The sequence below is a fragment of the Scleropages formosus genome, chromosome 7 (genome assembly GCF_900964775.1).
Source record: "Scleropages formosus chromosome 7, fSclFor1.1, whole genome shotgun sequence".
In the NCBI taxonomy this organism is placed as follows: domain Eukaryota; kingdom Metazoa; phylum Chordata; class Actinopteri; order Osteoglossiformes; family Osteoglossidae; genus Scleropages; species Scleropages formosus.
Window position 1 is genome coordinate 6,433,128 of NC_041812.1, and position 17,238 is coordinate 6,450,365.

At 43.1% G+C, this 17,238-nt stretch overlaps 1 protein-coding gene across 1 annotated transcript in view; it reads left to right on the plus strand.

The window, feature by feature from the left end:
• Nucleotides 1–5,507: 5,507 nt before the first annotated feature.
• Nucleotides 5,508–17,238, plus strand: part of ankhb (ANKH inorganic pyrophosphate transport regulator b) — a 32,162-nt gene continuing 20,431 nt past the window's right edge. Inside the window, exons 1-3 of the mRNA XM_018757767.2 lie at nucleotides 5,508–5,725; nucleotides 13,261–13,477; nucleotides 15,170–15,288. Coding sequence (XP_018613283.1) covers nucleotides 5,630–5,725; nucleotides 13,261–13,477; nucleotides 15,170–15,288 — 432 coding nt within the window. The 5' untranslated portion in view covers nucleotides 5,508–5,629. The remainder of the gene's footprint in view (nucleotides 5,726–13,260; nucleotides 13,478–15,169; nucleotides 15,289–17,238) is intronic.

Genomic DNA, 17,238 nt, shown 5'->3' on the forward strand with positions numbered 1-17,238 from the left:
TGGCACAGTGGGTTTGGCTGGGTCCTTCTCTCTGGTAGGTCCGGAGTTTGAGTCCCACTTGGGGTGCCTTGTGATGGACTGGCGTCCTGTCCTGGGTGTGTCCCCTCCAGGCTTTGTGATGGAACACACGGATGGGAATACTTTGATTAACGCACCTGAAAGAGTGTTAATTATGCAGTCATTATTCTTTTTCTGCAAACCATTTTTCATGGTTTGATGTCATTTTAAGTTAATGCAAAGTATAAATAGATACTAAAATGGGCAAAAGTATTTAAGATTTTGTTGTGGGCCCTGCTGTAGAAATGATCACATCCATTATTCCACTTATGTAACAAAAGTACCGTATTCCCTCGATTCCATGGCGCCCTTTTTCCATTTGAACTTGAAAATAGGGACGCCTTACAATCGGTGGCGTCTTTGTTTTGAGTAATTACGGTAAGTCTTGTTCTCGAGCTAAACACATGAGCGCACTGACACCTACTGGACAGTGATGGTATTGAACTGCATCGCACACTTTTTTTGTAAGGTTTTGCTTTTGATTGAAAAATGTTAAGGTCATATTTAGGAAATGTGTTCATTTTATATTTAGGTACTTTGCATGTTTAAGGAATAAGTGGCTCCTTCGAAACTCAGGGACAGCCGCTAGCATACTGCTGTTGCCTTGGGGCCCAGTGGTTGCAGGTTCAATTCCCACCTCTAGCTGTCGAATCCTTGACCAAGGTTCTTACCTTAAAATTGCTCCTGTAAAATTACCCAGCTGTATAAAGGGGTAAATAATTGTAAGCTGCTTTGGAGAAAAGTGTCAGCTAAATGCTCTCTTTTAACATGCTAGAGAGTTCTTGGCACCAAGGTCTTGCAAAAGTTAACCAAGAAGCTGGATTGGATGTCCATCTAACCCACTTCCACATGGTCCACTAGTCGTATCATGAAGTTTTCATCGTCCCTGAGCACACGACAGATGTTTAACTTCATTAACACCGATTCACTAACCTGGTTTGTGGTGTAAAACTCAGTAAAGGTTGCTGAGACGGAGATGTCAGCCCCCAAGACTCACGACCCTTTGGATCCAAGTCTCCTCACCCGGAATGGTTCGTATTTTTCCCAGTTCCGTACTCTGGGAGTGTTTTAATGACACCCACAGGGAGCATGTATTGGAATGATGACCCATTTATCACCTCTAAAGCTAACTTGTTATTGAGACAAGCAGCAGGTCTTGTCTTTAGGACCCTTTCTGTGTAACCTAACAGGGTAAAATCTTGCAAATATGAATACTTTAGCAGTGTTGAAAATCCAGGTTTTTCAATGAATGTCAAAACTGCTCTCACTTTAACTGCTAGCTGGTATTACATTCCTGCATGAATTTAGGTAGTTGAAAAGTAATAATAATAATAAGAATAATAATAATAATAATACACCTGCTACCTTGCAATCAAAGTTTTGTAAATTTTAAAATATAAAAGAAATTAATTACCCTTGTTTAGGCCCAAGCGACTTGCCTTATACACTTATCCAGTATGGGTTCAGTCCTTTTTGTGTGAAAATACACACACACACACACACACACACACACATCTTCAGAACCGCTCGTCCCATACGGGGTCGCGGGGAACCGGAGATACATACAAACATAAATAAATACATTTTCAATATTTTATGAATGGTGACCGTTCCCCAAGTTTTCCACTGGATGCCTCTTGCGCTTAGGTTTGTCTACCTCACCAGTAGGCTTTGTGTGCAGGAACATAGGACCAGGTCATGGTCCAGGGAATAGGCTCTGAAGTGAGGGGTTTAACTAGGAAAATTGGGAGCCATGGCAACTAGATGCTTGTTTACTGCATAAGGGTGCCTGTTTTGGGGGGGCAATGTAACTAGGTGCAGATGTTGGTGTACGTCGGTGACTCCCCCCCTGTCCCCCTGGATGGCACTGAGAAATTTCACACTGACAGTTTACTCCAGCTCTGTTCAGGTAATGCTGATTGCTTACCTGTGACATTTCACCACACGCCACAAATTTTCCCTCAATCTCCGTCCCTTAACGCACATCAAAACACCACCATCGCAGATAGCTACAAACTAACGCGGCTACATATATTTATTTTTAATCCTACTGCTGTTTTCATCTCTATGACCATTTCACCATTTTTGCCCATGTGCTCATAAACACCCCTGCACGTAACTGTTCTGTACAGGTTGTGCTCATTGTCGATCTTTTAAACCCTTTTGTAGCACATTTTGAAAAAAATTAAGATATGGAACCTACCGCTTTTGACGTCGTTCTGTATGTTTTTGAGGCTGATCCATATGTCACGTGTGTCTCAAGGCGCATCCTTGTATTTGCCAACATCCTGGGCCACTGAAGGTACCTGCAGAAACAGCTGCAGTTTCTCGGAATGACCACAAGGTGGCGACGTCCGAAAGCACGATTTGGATACTGGGAGTATTTCTGTCAAATATTTCACATTTTGATACCATTACCACAAATTTTGCGCCGGTTATTGCAATGCCTCGCGTGCTCAGATGTCGCCAGTAAAGTGAAGCGAAAAGAAGCCAGCCAGTGACAGCTCCCTCATTATTAAAAGAAAAGGTGTAAAGTAAAAACTGTAATCCCATACATGGAAATGAATGCGCTGCGGAGCCATATAAATATTTTTGTTCTGTCAAAAAGAAAAAAAAAAAAAAAAAAGAATCAGATTATGAGGGAATCTGACATGTTGCCAGTTCTCTGTGTTTATCATAGATAAACTTTCTGTTATTTGAACTTTCCTGAAATAGCAGCGTCAATATGCAGCAGAGGGACCAAACTCTGAGTTCTAATTGCTGGTAAAGATGATTAATAATTAAAAACTGACTTTATTAAGGGAGCAAAAGGGAGGCAGCAGATGCACCAGCTGCCAGGTATTCACCTCTAAAGTTCAGTTTTTGGTCAAACTCTTCATACGGGTATGTTTATTCATAAACAAGGCCGGACTGGACAACAGTTAGTGTTATTACAGTATTTATTATTAACTATTTATTGTTAATTATTCATTTAGCTGACACTTTTCTCCAGAGTAACTAACAATGTGAACCTATTTTATTTACAATGATTTATCCCTTTCGTACAGCAGGCCTGTGTTTACCGTTCGCTGTAAGTACTTTGCACGAGGGAACTAGAGCAGGAGGTGGGATTCGAACCTGGGTCCTTTGAGTGCTCTAACCACTGCGCCACCTGCTGCCCCCCGCTGGCTGCTTCACACACTTCATGTACACCGATACATGTACCCAAGACAGTCCCATACCTAAACCTTTGTTCTCACAGCCTTTACCATATTGCACCATATTGCACCGCATTGTTTCCGGAACTTTACCTCTTACCATAAACGTTTAATTTTTTTTCAACTTTATAAAAGAGTACTCACTGTGTTAGTGCGCTCACTGCCTGAGTTCTGCTGCACTGCATTGCAGGGCACTTCTCACACCTTCACATTTCACCTTAAAAAACCCTTTTCTGAGCTGAAAAAGGAACAAGGAAATAATGAAACACTGGACTGCATGATTTTGCACTATATTGTTTCCAGACCTTTCTATGTCTTCTGAAAATTCTCTGTATTCATAACCCAAACATGTCGCAAATCAAACCTTAACTCACATTTTCATATCAGTTAAACCATTTTTAATACTCATTTTATTCCTAATATTGCAGTAAGAGCTGTGTGTAACATGTACTTCTTAATGGACATGTCTGAGCACCTATTTCTGGAAGGAATAAAATAAATGATAAGATAATAAGAAATGAAAAGCTGCAGTGCTGTGTTTTTCTGGCTATGTCTGTTGGTGAAGGTGAAGGTCGAGGGTGGTTATGTTTGCCAGCGGTTTCCCTTGATCGGAACCCAAACCACCTGACTGACACACACACACACAGCTGGCTCTGTCAGTGGAGCCACCTCATCCTACATCAGCCAATTCTGGTGTGCGGGGAAGTTTTCAATGAAAATTTTCCACTATTTTGGCTTTTTTTGGATTCACAAAAGGATTCAAGAATAAAGTGAGCAGCGGAGGGAAAAAAACTGCTCACTTTGTTCCACGCAGCATGGGGGGGGGGGGCAGGGTGGAACAGCATGCAGGTGGATCTGAGTTCCCCACAAAATATATTTAAACACAGAGTGACACTCATTGTAACACAAGCACTGCAGTGGTATAGTATGGGCCCCTCACAGCCTGTGGGCTCTGGGTTCGAATCCAGCTCAGCCCATCTGGAGCTTGTTTGCGTTTCCTCCAGGTGCTCTGGTTTCTCTCACAGTCTGAAGACATGTTTCAGGTGGATCAGTGACTCTAAACCGATTATTGAGAGTGTATGGTGCTACCTCTGTTGGACTTATGTCTTGTCCGGGGTGGACCTTGTATCACGCCCTATGCCTCCAGAATAGGCTCCGGACCACCGCGACCTTGTATCCGATGAACGGGCCCATTAATCACAGTACAGTCAGAGCCCGAGGGTCACTTTAGACACAGAAACAGTATAATTCAAGCTGTAAAATCATTTATAACTGTAAATGAGAGTCAGTCACGCGACTCCACTCTCCCCTCAATTGCACGCGACGCAGACCATGACTCCGGGCCACGTGACGAGCGGCTCGGTCACGTGACGGAGAGTGCGCCACCTGCACCGCAAACAGATTGCGCGATACATTGTAACATGTTCATGTGTTATTACGTGAACGCGCGGCGGTGATACTCACACTTCTAATCTAATTCTATTTAAATGAAATAAATGGGAAGATAAAATGAATAAAGAAATAAATACATTTCAAGATAAAATGTTGTTTATTACATAACGTGGACAGATAGATAGATAGATAGATAGATAGATAGATAGATAGATAGAGAAAAGCCTGGTGTCATATCAAGATTGTTCTCGAGATGTTGTCCAGCACTCGCAGCGCGCGACTGGTGACGTGACGTGACGTCCTCGAGAGGAGTGGTTGCAGCGTGCCGAAACCCCTCCCCCTGCCGCGCTCGCTCCGCTCCTCTCCGCTCCGCTTCTCCACCTCCCACGTGCCGCCGCGTTAAAGAGCAGGGTGATGAGGAGGATGATGATTTGATGGTGATTGATGATTAAAGTGCAGGTGGTCATGGAGCTGCAGAGCAGCGGGGCCGAGTGACGTACCGTGCGTTTGCACGCGCGCGTGCCGCGTTCGTTTCGCGATTTCTTTCTTTTTTTTTTTTTTTCTTTTCCTTCTTATCCCCGCCTGTTTATTCGCGTATTTATATATATATATATATATATTTTTTTTTTTTGTCGCTTTCTCGCGGGTGATGGATGAACAATGGAGAATCTGTCAGCAGAAATTTCTGGCGAGTCTGTGCTGCTCGCGCGCGGCTCATCATTGTGCGGCGATGTTGTTGTTGTGTAGGAGGGCAGTGCGGACCGAGCGCGTCTTTGGCCTCTCCTGATCATCATCATCATCATCATCATCATCGTCGTCGTCGTCTCCTCTCCTCCTCCTGATTATCATCATCATCATAATCTCGGGCTAGAAAAGCGCGGAGGAGCTCGGCGTTGCTCTCAGTCCCGGTGGGCTCTCCTCCTCCTCTCTGCTGCTCTCCTCCTCCTCTCTCCACCATCCACCATCCACCATCCACCGGCACCATGGTCCAGCTCCCGGCGCTCACCCACTACTGGCCGCTGGTCCGCTTCCTGGTGCCCCTGGCCATCACCAACGTGGCCATCGACCTCGGCGAACAGGCGAGTATCCTCTGCTTTCGCTCTTTTCCTGTTTCTCTCTCTCTCTCGTTTATTTATTTATTTATTTATTTTATTTATTTTATTTATTTAAAACCCTTTCAAACCCCCCTCTCCTCTAGACTAATGCGTGCCGTTTGTATGGATTCGGGGGGAGCGACCGCGGGCGCGCGCCGTTCTGCGGGGGGTTTCTGTCGATTTGCCGCTAATCGCAGCAGCCCGAAGAAGCGTCGCGCGCGACTGTCATCTTCGTATTTAGACCGCAGACGGATGACAAGGACGCGGCCTGGGTCGTGCACGAGCTGTCTTGCCGTCATGGTGGCGTTTTGGAGGACGGCGGGGCAGCAACGACTGGGGAAGCGCAGAGACCGGACCGGGGTTGGGGGGGACGAGAGCGCGAGCCGATCACTTGTGCGCGTGTAAACAGCTGGCCAGCCATCCATGCGGGCACACAGCTGTACATCTAGTACATATCCATTCTAGTACGAATCTAGATATTCCAGCAGTTCTAGATCTACATGTCCATTCTAGTACACATGTGAACATCTATATACATTTTGTTTATTTATCAGACTTTTATTTATTTATTTTCCCCCCCCCTCCAACCAAAGCCACTTTCAATGAACTCTATGTAGTGTCATCAGTTCACACACCTTATTCACCAAGTTGCCTTCCACTGCTAGTTCTGTACACTACATACAATGGGTCACTCATCCATACATCAGTGGAACACACGCTCTCTGTCACTCACACACCACAGGGGAAACTGAACCGCATGTCTTTGGACAGTGGGAGGAAACCAGAGCACCCGAAGACATGGGGAGATCATGCAAACTCCACACAGACTGAGCGGGGATCAAACCCATGCCCTCTCACACTACCCAGGTGCTGAGAGACAACAGTGCTACTCGCTGCACCACCATGCTGCCATACATCCCTACAGCTGTACATCCACATATCCATTCTAGTACACATCTGAACATCTATACATCTGTTAACTTCTACATATTCATACACCCACAAACGCATTGCAGCACGCATCCACACCTTCATACATGTAACCCTGCACACCGGTACACATGCATATATCCATTTTAGTAAATCTGCCTATATCTATACATGAATACATATAATTAAATGTCCTTTCTAGTACATATGTAAACATCCATATATCCATTCTAGTATGCAACCAGACATCTGTACATTCATACCTGGGGTAATATAGGCTGTATTGTAGGTGGCATTCAAGGATGGAACAATGCAAAATGAACATGAGAGAGATGATTGTGCACTTTCGGATGGGCTCATTTTCCCCCCGTTTGTTATTTACTCCCAATACCCCACTGGCATTATTGTTACAGCAAACCATCCTGTTTTGTTTGCTGGTTTGTTTTGCGAGGATGTGAAAGCAACCTGAATATGAACAAAAGCATAAGAATAGAGGCCAGATGAAGTGTAAAATTATACATGTAAACATTGTATTGCTATTTTTTTAATCATACTGTGTATGGTTCAGTATGTGGCCTGTTACTAAACTGTAAATTTGTAGTACTGCTGTCTCAGCAATTGTTTTGTTAGTGCACTATATATAAAATATAACCTACAAATGTTACTTTTGATTAAAAAAAAAAAAATCAGGTGTTTGCCAACTTTGAATAAATTTGACCGCAATGCACATATAATCCAAATAAACAGAAAAATTGAGGTTTTTTTTTGTATCCTGATTGGAATTAATTACGCTTAAGAGTTTCAAAAGTCTTCTGATCAAGTGTGTCTGTTCTTACGTTGGTCTGAGTAAGAAGGACCTTCCCTTTGCTGTCTGTATGAATAGTATAAAGTGTTCCAGTGTTCTTTAAGTGTAAAAGCTTAAAATGACTCTGCGTTGGAGTAAAGCTGTGCCCTTAAAACAATTATCACTGAAAACCTTTTTATTTGCTCTCATCGCTGGAAAGTTATCCAGTTCTGTAAGGCGCTCACGAGTGTCCATGTTTACACATGATTTCCTAAATAAGAACAGCCTGCTGATCTTACCACTGTAGGTATGGTCATTTACCAGGATTGGCCCTGCTGGTCTCTTGAATTATGCGTAAAGGTGATCATTTTGAGCTTATGCGGCATTGCCCCCCCGCCGCTCCCTTATTGCCACGGAATGGCACCGCCTGCCTCCTCGTACACTGAATAGGTGTGTGTGTGTGTGTGTGTGTGTGTGTGTGTGTGTGTGTGTGTGTGTGTGTGTGTGTGTGTGTGAACAGAAGGTATCGCATGCACACGCACCTTTCCCATACAAGGTCCAGTGCTACTTGAAACCATAAGCAGCTGAGGTCTCACGTAAAAACGATTATGCTTTGAAACAGTTCGTTCAACGCGCAAAGTTCAACGGATGCGTGCGTAAAGCACTAGAAGATGTGCGTTTCTCCCCAGTGCCTCTGGTCATGTCATGGAAAAATTGAGCTTCAGTAGGCCACTATCTATTTTTTGAAGGTTGGGTTTTTTTTTTTTTTTTTATATAAATTTTTCCCTAGCAATTCTTAATTTATCTAAAGACGACCTCCTGCCCGTAAGAGGAGGTCTGGCAATTAGCAGGCCAGAAAAAGACGCCACAGGAAAATGGGACACCTACAGAAGCACTCAGCCAGCGTAGGGTCCTCCTACTTAATGTCCCAAAAGGAGGAATTTATTGGTTACACAGCAATTATGTGTTTTTGAATGTAAGGTACTCGGGCAGCCAGGCATTTAACCAAAACCTGAGGGTGACCACGGTTAGAGCGCTCGCTAGGTTGGCGTTGGGGAACAGGCGGGGATCTGACGTAATTCAGGGCTAAATGTGAACACAAGCTAGATGTTTTACTTGCTGCCTGGAACTGTAGTGCTCAGCCTCTGCTATTTTATAAAAAAAAAAAAAAAAAAAAAAAAAAGCTGTCATCCAAGGTCACATTTTCCACTTTCTTTTTTTTTTTTTTTTTTTGTTTTTTTTTTTTTTTTTTTTTTTGGAGCGGTTATTTAGATAAAACTGGAATTGTGGGTCCAAGTTTTTGCTGCAAACATCATTACACATGGAGGTTCGCTGCTAAATTAAATTTACCGACAAGACCTTCCAGAAAAACATTTCAGCGTTTAACTGGGATGGAAGATTGCTTTGCTGTTCAACTTCATTATTCTATCTAAGCAGCACATCTTAATCCCCCCATAATTTATGCAAGAAAATTTATTTTACGGACCCCGGTGACTTAACACTGAATATTCATCCAATTAGGCTTGGTGAAGATAGGAACGTAAATAATATGGAAAGCAGAAAATTGAACACCTCTGACATGAGGATTAAGAGGTGCCTAAAACCATCAAGAACTGGACTGCTCACTGAAATGTAAATATCCCCCCCACCCCCCATCTTTGGTTTTTTATTTATTATACCCTTTGCACATGTAATGCGATGTTGAAAGTTGACTTCATATGGTGATAACCATATTCTTCTGTTTTTATCTGATTCACCTAATCAGTGTGTTAGTCTTGCTCTACCACCCCTCTTATTTTTGTAATATTTTGTTTCATGACAAATGGAGACAGTAGTCAGAAGTTTCACGCTGTCCAGGTTTCTTTATTAACAGGTTTCTGTGGTTTTGTTGTAATTTTCAAGGTAAAACTGGGATGTGGGGTCCTGCCACAGTGGGCTCTTACCTGGATCCTGGTGCCGTTAGGGCTGGAGATTGGTTATTCTAAGGCAGACGTTCTAAACCTGGGCTCCGTGGATGGCCCGGGGGTCTGTCGATGGTCTCCACGGGGTCTGTGAAGGGCAGGTTTGCTTTGAAAGTAACACTAAATAAGCTAAGGAATATTTTCTGTGGAGGTAATTAAGTTTCCCTGAAGTGCACTAATTTCTCTGAATTAATTTATGGACATTTTTCTAGGAGGGTTCCTCAGATTTATGGCCAAGAAAGGGTTATGAAACTCTGGTCTAAGTGGGTCTCTGAAGTAGTGGTGGGCTTTTTTTTTTTTTTTCTTTAAATAAATAATAAAATCTCTAGCAAAAATCCTGCTAAAGGTTAATGATAGGACTTGGCTCAGCTCTATTTATTCTAGCATGACGATTGAACATAATATGACAAGGACTGTATCTGTTAATTTGCTCTTTACTTATTCCTTCGTAAAGGTTCTACTTGATTCAGGAGCTGAAGTCTGACCCGGTATTTTAGCGAGTGGTGCAGCACTGCTTACTCACTGTTCCTCTGCACCTTCCTTCTTGGTCCAGATTTACACTCTCACTCTTGCAGATGGATTTCTGTTCCTTAACCGTCCAGCCAGCAGGAGCTCTCCTCCTCCTTTGCTGATTCTCGGGGCGCTCTGCCAGCCTTCTGTTCGTAAACCTGTCGCTTTTCCATTCCCTCCTGGACTTCCCATCGGGCTCTTTTTTTTCTTCTTCTCTCTCCTGCTTTCCTTCTCCCTCCAGAATTGAGGTTCTCCTCTTGTGCACCACTTCCTTCCAAAGGCTCTTTGATGCCGCTTCCCAAAAGCTCTTGTTGACGTTCCCTTCCACATCCCTGGCATGGTGCCCTCACATCTCCTGGGGTTTTTCACGCTAAGCTTCCCAGCAGGACACTTGTCCAGTTATGTGGGTGTGAGGCACCGAGGAAGTAGGATTACGGTTACGTAATGGTCAGGCGGAAGGGTATAAATAGCTGTGGTCTTTGCAGCCATGAGGAAAGTAACGCACGGCATTTAGGTTGCAAAGAGGTGGCTGCCGAAATTAATAATTCAATGTCGCTGTGTTGTGAGACGGCGTTTTCCTGCTTGTTGAGCTTTTTTTTAAAAGCAAATACTGTTGTATCAGTATCTCTCATGATCTAATTAATTCTATCACATTGTCTCCGAAACGGTTCACGCACATTTTGTGACAAGCAAATAGGTCTGAGAAATCAGCCAAAGTATCAATATTTACAACATATAAAGAATGATTAATAGATACAGGCATGACTTAAAAAAAAATTATAAATGTGTCTGATCTTGTTCCAGTAAATGTGCAAATTTTCTGTTTCAAGGGAAAATGCTTGTTTTGCAGAGTTACTGCAATTATTTTACAGTAGTATATGTACCCCCCCGGTGTTTTTTGCCCTTTACTGAAATGGTAATAGGGAAGTGGTTCTTAAGGGTAAATATGGTGTAAAAGGAGCACGAAGGTTCATTGCGCGAGAAACGATGATTGTGCGTCTGGCCTTGATCGGTGCCAGCGGAGAGAATGTGGAAATGAAAAGTGAATGTAAAGTTCAGGAGTGTTACAAGGTATGACGGAAGTTGCGCGTATGTCGTCGGGAGGGTGTATTCATTCCGTAGTTGCTGCTACTTATCTCTTAACTGTCACGCTTTTTAAAATACAGATTGAGTGATTCTGCACTTTCCACCTGTTTGCATTTCTTTCCTTCTCCATGATGCTTGCTCTCGCCGGCAAAAAAGGTCTCTCACTTCTCGTAGTGTGTGATAAAGGAAGCAGTAAATAAATAAAGCTAAAATGCTAGCAAATACAAAGTAGCGTGACCGGCCTGAACGGTGTTTTCTCATGTTTCATGTTGGCTGCAATGTCAATTTGTGGCTTTCAAGACAAATATTTGCGTATGTTCTCCTAGTCATGTGTGAAATTCATGGGAGGGCGGGTGTTGCACTCTTTATGCCCGGACTTAGTTAAACTTTGAACGTAAAAAAAGGTAAATTGCCCTGTGATTTGTCCATTTTTAATAGTATCCATAAAACAAATAATTAAAATTTCTTCTTTGCCCTGAGCGTACCTTGCTTCACACCCAGGGTGGACTCTGGATCTCAGTGACAAGTACAGAATTTTTTTTTTTTTTTTTTTTTTTTTTTTTTTTTTTGGGTGATCATTTAGTGGTGTTTGGCTTCATTTAAATTTTTGCATAGCAAAAACATGTATTGTGTGCATGTTAAAGAAGAGAATATTGTGCTCATATGTGCCGTACTTTTTCTAATTATTTGATTAACTTAGAAACACCACCCCGATGAAATAAAACTTCCAGTATTTTCCTCCATTTTGGCTTTCGACCTGGTGGTGCAAGTGGTTGGCCAGGAAAAACACAAAGCTGGGAAGTACTGGGTCTCCTGAGGAGGGTTCCTCCATCTTTAGCTCGTAGCTAATGAGACGTGGCACTGCAGGCCGCCTCCGTCTCGAAGGAGCATTCCTTGCGGCGTGGCACTCGCAGCTTTGTTATGGCATAAACATACTTAACTCAGACATGTAAATATAAAGACAAAGCCCAGAGAATAACCTTCTAGACTGTTCTTAGCTACAGACTTGTTGGAAGATGTGCAACTATGAGCCATACTTTGGATCTCTACTCATCCTCCCATTAAATTTGAGCAGCACAGTTAGTTGTCTGCATTGTGTGTCTCTTCGTGTTTCTTGAGTTAATTTTCTGTTTTTGTGAGGGTGTTTAACTCATTTGTCGGCTCTTTTCGCGAACAATGTGGAGCACAAGGCCATGACAGAGGCTGTCAGCAGTTAGCGTGCAACACTGACACGCTGCACGCGAATGGAAATGCTTCTTTGACTAGTAAATTTTGTATTTTTTTTTTTTCCCTACCTAGTTTACTCGTCATTTCCAAATATAAAGTGGCATGTATGTATCAGTCAAGTTAATCTTAAACAGAGCAGTAAGTAATCTGGCATTTACCTAGAAAAACCCATAAATATAGTACAGAAATTACTCAGTGTAGAAATTTTTTTTTTTTTTTTTTTTTTTACTATAAACCCTACAACAAATTAATAATACAAGGCACCCAAGAGATATGTATGTATACCTAAGGTGTAATTATTTTTGACTCAACGAAAAGGCATAAAGTACCAGGGACCTGATGTAGTCTGTGATTTGTGGTGCGTGAATCTGACAAGGGCGCATTTGGTAGCGGTTCCAACCGAGCGTAGAGGTATTGTGCGCTAAAACAATGGCGGTCTTGTCAAACACTCTGTGTTTAAAATGGGAGCTCTTGAGGGTTAAATAAGAAGACTGCATTTCTTTGTGGGAGATGTCTTGCGTTAGTGGACCCGGCGTGTCGGTGAGCCGATACGGTTAATGTGCAAAGTCACGACTCGGGGAGTTATGAGCCGGTAATGTGAGCCGGGGGACATCCAGTCGAGTCCAGGATAAGATGGGCTTTACGCTTTACGGAACTGCTTCGACAGGCCCCGGATTGAACGCGCAACTTTAATCTGAAATATAGTGACTCGTATCGGAGTACTACCGCAGATTGTCCCGTGAAATACATCAAGGATTTTGGGTTCTTGCTATGCTGATGCTTTCCTTCAGATTTTTCAGAAATCTGAGAAGCCCCTAACGATGTAGTTTTTTTTTTTTTTTTTTTGTAAGTTATACTAGTATGCCTTAATCGTTTTGCTTTTTCATCATTAAATCTATTTTTCCCCAAAGTACTCTGCAGCTACCACTGTAAAACAGTGGTATTTCATGATTAGAAATTATGATGTGTATTTTAATGTTATTACAAGTGCTGATGTTGCAAGTCTTCCTTGTCCCCTGAAGGCTCTCAACAGGGGCATCGCAGCTGTTAAAGTCGATGCGGTGGAGATGCTGGCCAGCTATGGGCTGGCCTACTCCCTGATGAAGTTCTTCACCGGGCCCATGAGCGACTTCAAGAACGTGGGCCTGGTGTTCGTGAACAGCAAGCGAGACCGCACCAAGGCCGTCCTGTGTATGGTTGCAGCCGGAACCGTGGCCGCCATCTTCCACACGCTCATAGGTGAGCCGTTCCGTCACCCGTCTGGTGGCACACGTCCATCGCGAAGACCTGTGGTGCGCTGAAGTCAGCCAGAACGGAAGCTTGAGTGTGTTTACTCTTATTTCATAACTGAGTTTGAAATGAATGAGTTGTTTGATTTTAATTTTGAATGTGTATTTTTTTATATATATATTGGAGCGTCTGCTTTACCAGGGGAGAAGGCAAGAATGCAGTTTGTGACCATAGTTTAAAGTATTAAAAAGCCCAAATCATCAGACCAGATGTGTAGGTGGGGGTGATCATTAGCATTTTTTCCACACGCACTTTGCACTCAAAGGAATAAACAGAAGAGCACCGTGTTGTAGATGTACCTCACGTTGCTGCCCTGGTTGTGCTGATGCTTCTGCTTTCCCATGATTACACGCTGCTGGGACAGGGTGTTCTGCGTTAAATAAAAGGTGAACTCGAGCATGAGTTTTTGTAACCCGCGTGTCTTGGGGAAGCAGGTGAAAACTGGCTTTACACTTACTACAGCACATTCTCAGGGGTCAACGGTGTCACGTGCTGCTACCTGCAAGTACGCTTGCGGTATTGTTTGTCAGCAAGAAACAAACACGCCCACACACCTATCTTGCAGGCACTTTTCACATTATGGCTGTCCTGTGGCTTGATACTCGTGTGGTAAGATTATCCTGAGGACGCTCTGGCCTCTTGGCCGTCCTGTGTCCGGGCTCTCGACGGGCCCATCCGAACTGGCCGTTTTCTGGCATGGCTTGAGATTGACCGGAGAGCACTAGGCATGCTCCCCGTGGACCGCTCTTCCCTGGGTATTTCGCATTGTTGGGTAGAAGGTAAATATTTTGAGGAACACTGAATGTCAACTAAAGGAAGAACAAAAATGGTAGTGCTTTTCTTCCCAACCCAAAAACCCGTTAAAATGGCAGCTTTATCTCAAAGCTGCAGTCCTGCTTGCTGCGGATCACGGTTGGTTTCTTGCGGCCCTTCCACAGGAGCGTGTGACTGGATCCTCCTGGCACTGTCCAGATAGAGGTCTCTTGTCTTCGCCTGAGATAGTCCAGAGCGCTGGCTGAGCCGCGCGTATGAACAGAGTAGCAGATAGATACGGTAATGATAGTTATCTTGTAAATGATACGTCAGGTTTCGCTTCCAGACCACAACAGAGCATTTCAGCTGTGTCAAGGATCTTTGTCTCTTCCTATCCAACAGATTTGAAGTTATTAAATGCAAGACCTGAACTCATTTTTGACAATAATTTCACGCTAAAGATAGTTTCTAAGGAAATGTTTTTGGTTTGATTTGATCAGAAGGAGTTTCCAGAGGTGTGACCACCTGAAATGTCAAGTGACAAGAAAAGTGGAAATTAGTTATTTTATAGAAATTCAATATCTTTTTGTTCATATAACTAGAAAAAACTGCGACCTTTTAAAGGATCTTGCTTTTAAAAAGTTACAGAAGTTTATGTTCAGTAGGGTCATTATAAAGAGAACATACTGTGACATACATGACCTTCAGTGCAGATTTAAATGTCACAACAGAATCTGATTCCATCCCAGTCCATGTTTGACTACTTGGCCTTTATTTCCTATTAAGATTGCTCTCAAACTTTCAGGTGAACTTCCTGTTGCAGATGAGCTTAATTTTGTGGGGGTGGATGGAGAGTGTTTCTCTAAACCGTTTACCACTGTCATCCAGCTTACACGGATCTGGGGTACTACATCATCAACAAGCTGCATCACGTGGACGAGTCGGTGGGCAGTAAGACCAGGAAGGCATTCCTCTACCTGGCAGCTTTCCCACTGCTGGATGCCATGGTGAGCTAATTCCTCTGTTTGCCTGCCGTTCAAACTGGGGGCACAGCGGGATGTCACTGGGGTGTTGGGGGGGGAGGGGGAGGGCATCTCTACTGATTCACTCCAAGAAGAGTCCCATAGTCCTTCATGTCTTCAGTCTAACCGTGCCAACTTGAGCGGTGTGGGAAGAACTCTTTTGACTATCAGCTGGTTTCTCTGAGGATCGACCAAAAGCCTGAGGTACTCTGGAGGGATCTTGGTCGACTTGGAGTTATGGTAACCAGGCTTGGAATAATGTGCCGTTCTTGGTCACCCAATCTACTTTCAATGTTCAGTCGTTGTTCTTATTTTACAGTTTCATTTATTTAACTGATACTTTTTTCCAAAACAGCTTTCAATGTGAGGTTAGTATACTAAGCTCCTTACAATGATTTGCCCATTTATAAAGCTGGGTAATTTTTTACTTTAATTCTCGGTAAGTACCTTGATCAATGGTACTAAGCAGGAGTGAGAATTCATTTGGATGGTGACCCTTCTAACCACTGCGCCACCTACTGTCTCCTATATAGGATAAAATGTTGTGCATTTGCTTGATTGCTCTCCAAAAAAAGGAATTTGTATTGTAAAGCTACATGTTCACACCTGGGCATTTTAAAATAGAAATAGAGTAGTCTGCAGTTTATGTATTTTATAAGTGCACCAGCGGGGGGGAGGGAACAAAAGTGTCATTTAACGCCTGGCAGCTCTTGCCTTCCAAGCGTGATGGAAAAGAGGAATGCTGGTTTTGAGCACCCTGTCAGCATCCCCCTGACTGGGCTGTGGCAGCATGCCATGTGGCTTTAAACACTCTTACATATTTAATGTTGTTTATGAAATGGAGGAAAACAAAGTTGTAAACTGCATATATGGGGAGTCAAAATATGCCTTGGTGTGGAACATTGAGTGTTATGGAAGCTATAATAGTTTTAAATATTTGATATATGGATGAAGAATTTCAGACTGAGTACTTCTCTCAGGGGTCCAACAGACAGGTTCCTCTTTGGCTTTGAATTGACAATGTTCTGATTGCTTCTGTCCTGGATCTCTTGTCCTGAAGTGTTGCCTGCTATGCCACCTTGATGAACACCTGTTTTGAAAGTTAAAATGCAAACTGGATTCAGTTGCTGCATTCAGTTCATACTTAACAAAAAAATTGTAGTACAGTTTTTAAAATTTGGGGAGAATGAAGTACAGCACACTTTTTCTTTTGATATAGTTATTTCAAATCCACATTGTGAGTGGATGGGTGGGTAGAGGTGGGAAGAGGAGGTCCAAGCAATGAACCCAAAGACCTCTCTGGGGAATGGAGAATCCCTTGCCAATCACCACAGCACAAGAGGCCTCAAAATATAGCTTTGACCGGCAATGCGGGATGATGATGATGGATGGAAATAGCACAGCGCAGCAGATCTGTGAACTTAGATCCTTCCCTCACTGTTTCTGCAGGTAGCAGGGTGTCAAAGATAAGGCCATTGGCTGTAGAAGCTTTGACGTCTCAATATTTGTGTCCTCTGATCATTTTTTCCTCTTTGGTACTTCACATAGCCTATGTGCTGTGCTGAAATGTGTAGTATTTTATACGGCTGTGTCTGTTGGGGCAATAGGTGGCATAGTGGTTAGAGTTGTATTTGAATCCAGGTCCTTCAACTGCAAGGTGCAGTTTAAGGACCTGGGTTCCAGATATTGTTCCTGCTACAGTACACTCAAGGTACTCGCCCTGAATTGGCTTAATTTTTAGTACTATAAGTAAATAATTTGTACGTACAGCTGGTCTCCGGCTCATGAACTTCCGAGGATTTAACTTTTTGTTGAACTTGTTCTTGAAGGATTTAGGCTGCCGTGCAATTCAAATAGCCTGCTGAAGTGTCACGCTTTCTGCTGACAGGCAGCGGTCATGAATAGTAAGCTTTGCTTTAATTCTTTCGAAAGAAG